Below are 808 nucleotides of genomic sequence, written 5' to 3'. Positions count from 1 at the left end.
CGGTTTATAAACTGAAAAGGAATTTTTTTTTGGTGGAAAGAAAAATATTGGAAAATTTTGAAATTTTTTTAAAAAAATATTTAAACTTTTTTTCGGATTTTTTTAGAACTACCCTTTGATTTAAAAAAAAGACTAAAAGGAGAGAAAAAAGGCCCTAGGTCAAAGCCCTCAAAAAAACTTAAAATGTTCTTCTAAAAAAATTTCATTCGGGCATATCAAAAGTTTCCCAATATGAGGTTGTTTTCCCTTTAGATTTTTTGGCAAATTTTCCCCCTTTTAAAATTTTCAGAAAATTTTTCTGGATAATAGTCTTTAGTAGGCCTTTTTCAAATGAACTTACAAATAGCTCTATTAAGTGAAGCTTTATACTCATTCATTCTGATGTACATTAATAAGAGCAAAATTGAAGGAAAATTTTGGCACTGTCATTACATTTAATTAAATTTAGTTTATTTGCATCTAGCCATATATCATGATACACACATTAACTCTGAGAAAGAAATTTATGAAATCTCTCACTGAAAGAGGCCTAATTATGGCAGTGTCCAGAAGCAATAGAAGACATAGGACACCGCCATGCTGTCACCACCAGACTGCAACTTGATTTCAAGAGGCGAGAAGATATTGTGAAAGGACACCAGTTTCATGTCCAGCTTCCACAAAGTCATACCACTCATGCAGTTGGAGAGGTGAGGTGGACTGGCTTATGTGGGAATGAATGTAATGTGAAGGTGAAAAAAATTTATATTTTTCTCACTTATATCAAAATGGACAAGAAAGAAAGGCAAAAAATATTTGTGTACAAGAG

The 808-nt window shown here is 31.8% G+C and overlaps 1 protein-coding gene across 3 annotated transcripts in view; it reads left to right on the top strand.

Annotated features, from left to right (window-relative positions):
* Positions 1–808, top strand: part of LOC119586387 (calcium-responsive transcription factor-like) — a gene marked incomplete at its 5' end in the record, with an annotated part of 34,261 nt that overhangs the window by 30,475 nt on the left and 2,978 nt on the right. For all 3 annotated transcript variants that reach the window (XM_037935108.1, XM_037935107.1, XM_037935105.1), the window contains 1 exon segment: positions 543–689. In XM_037935108.1, coding sequence (XP_037791036.1) covers positions 543–689 — 147 coding nt within the window.

Source organism: Penaeus monodon, chromosome 21, assembly GCF_015228065.2.
Source record: "Penaeus monodon isolate SGIC_2016 chromosome 21, NSTDA_Pmon_1, whole genome shotgun sequence".
NCBI lineage: Eukaryota > Metazoa > Arthropoda > Malacostraca > Decapoda > Penaeidae > Penaeus > Penaeus monodon.
Note: the sequence above shows the minus strand (reverse complement) of the source record. Positions and strands in the feature narration are given on the sequence as shown.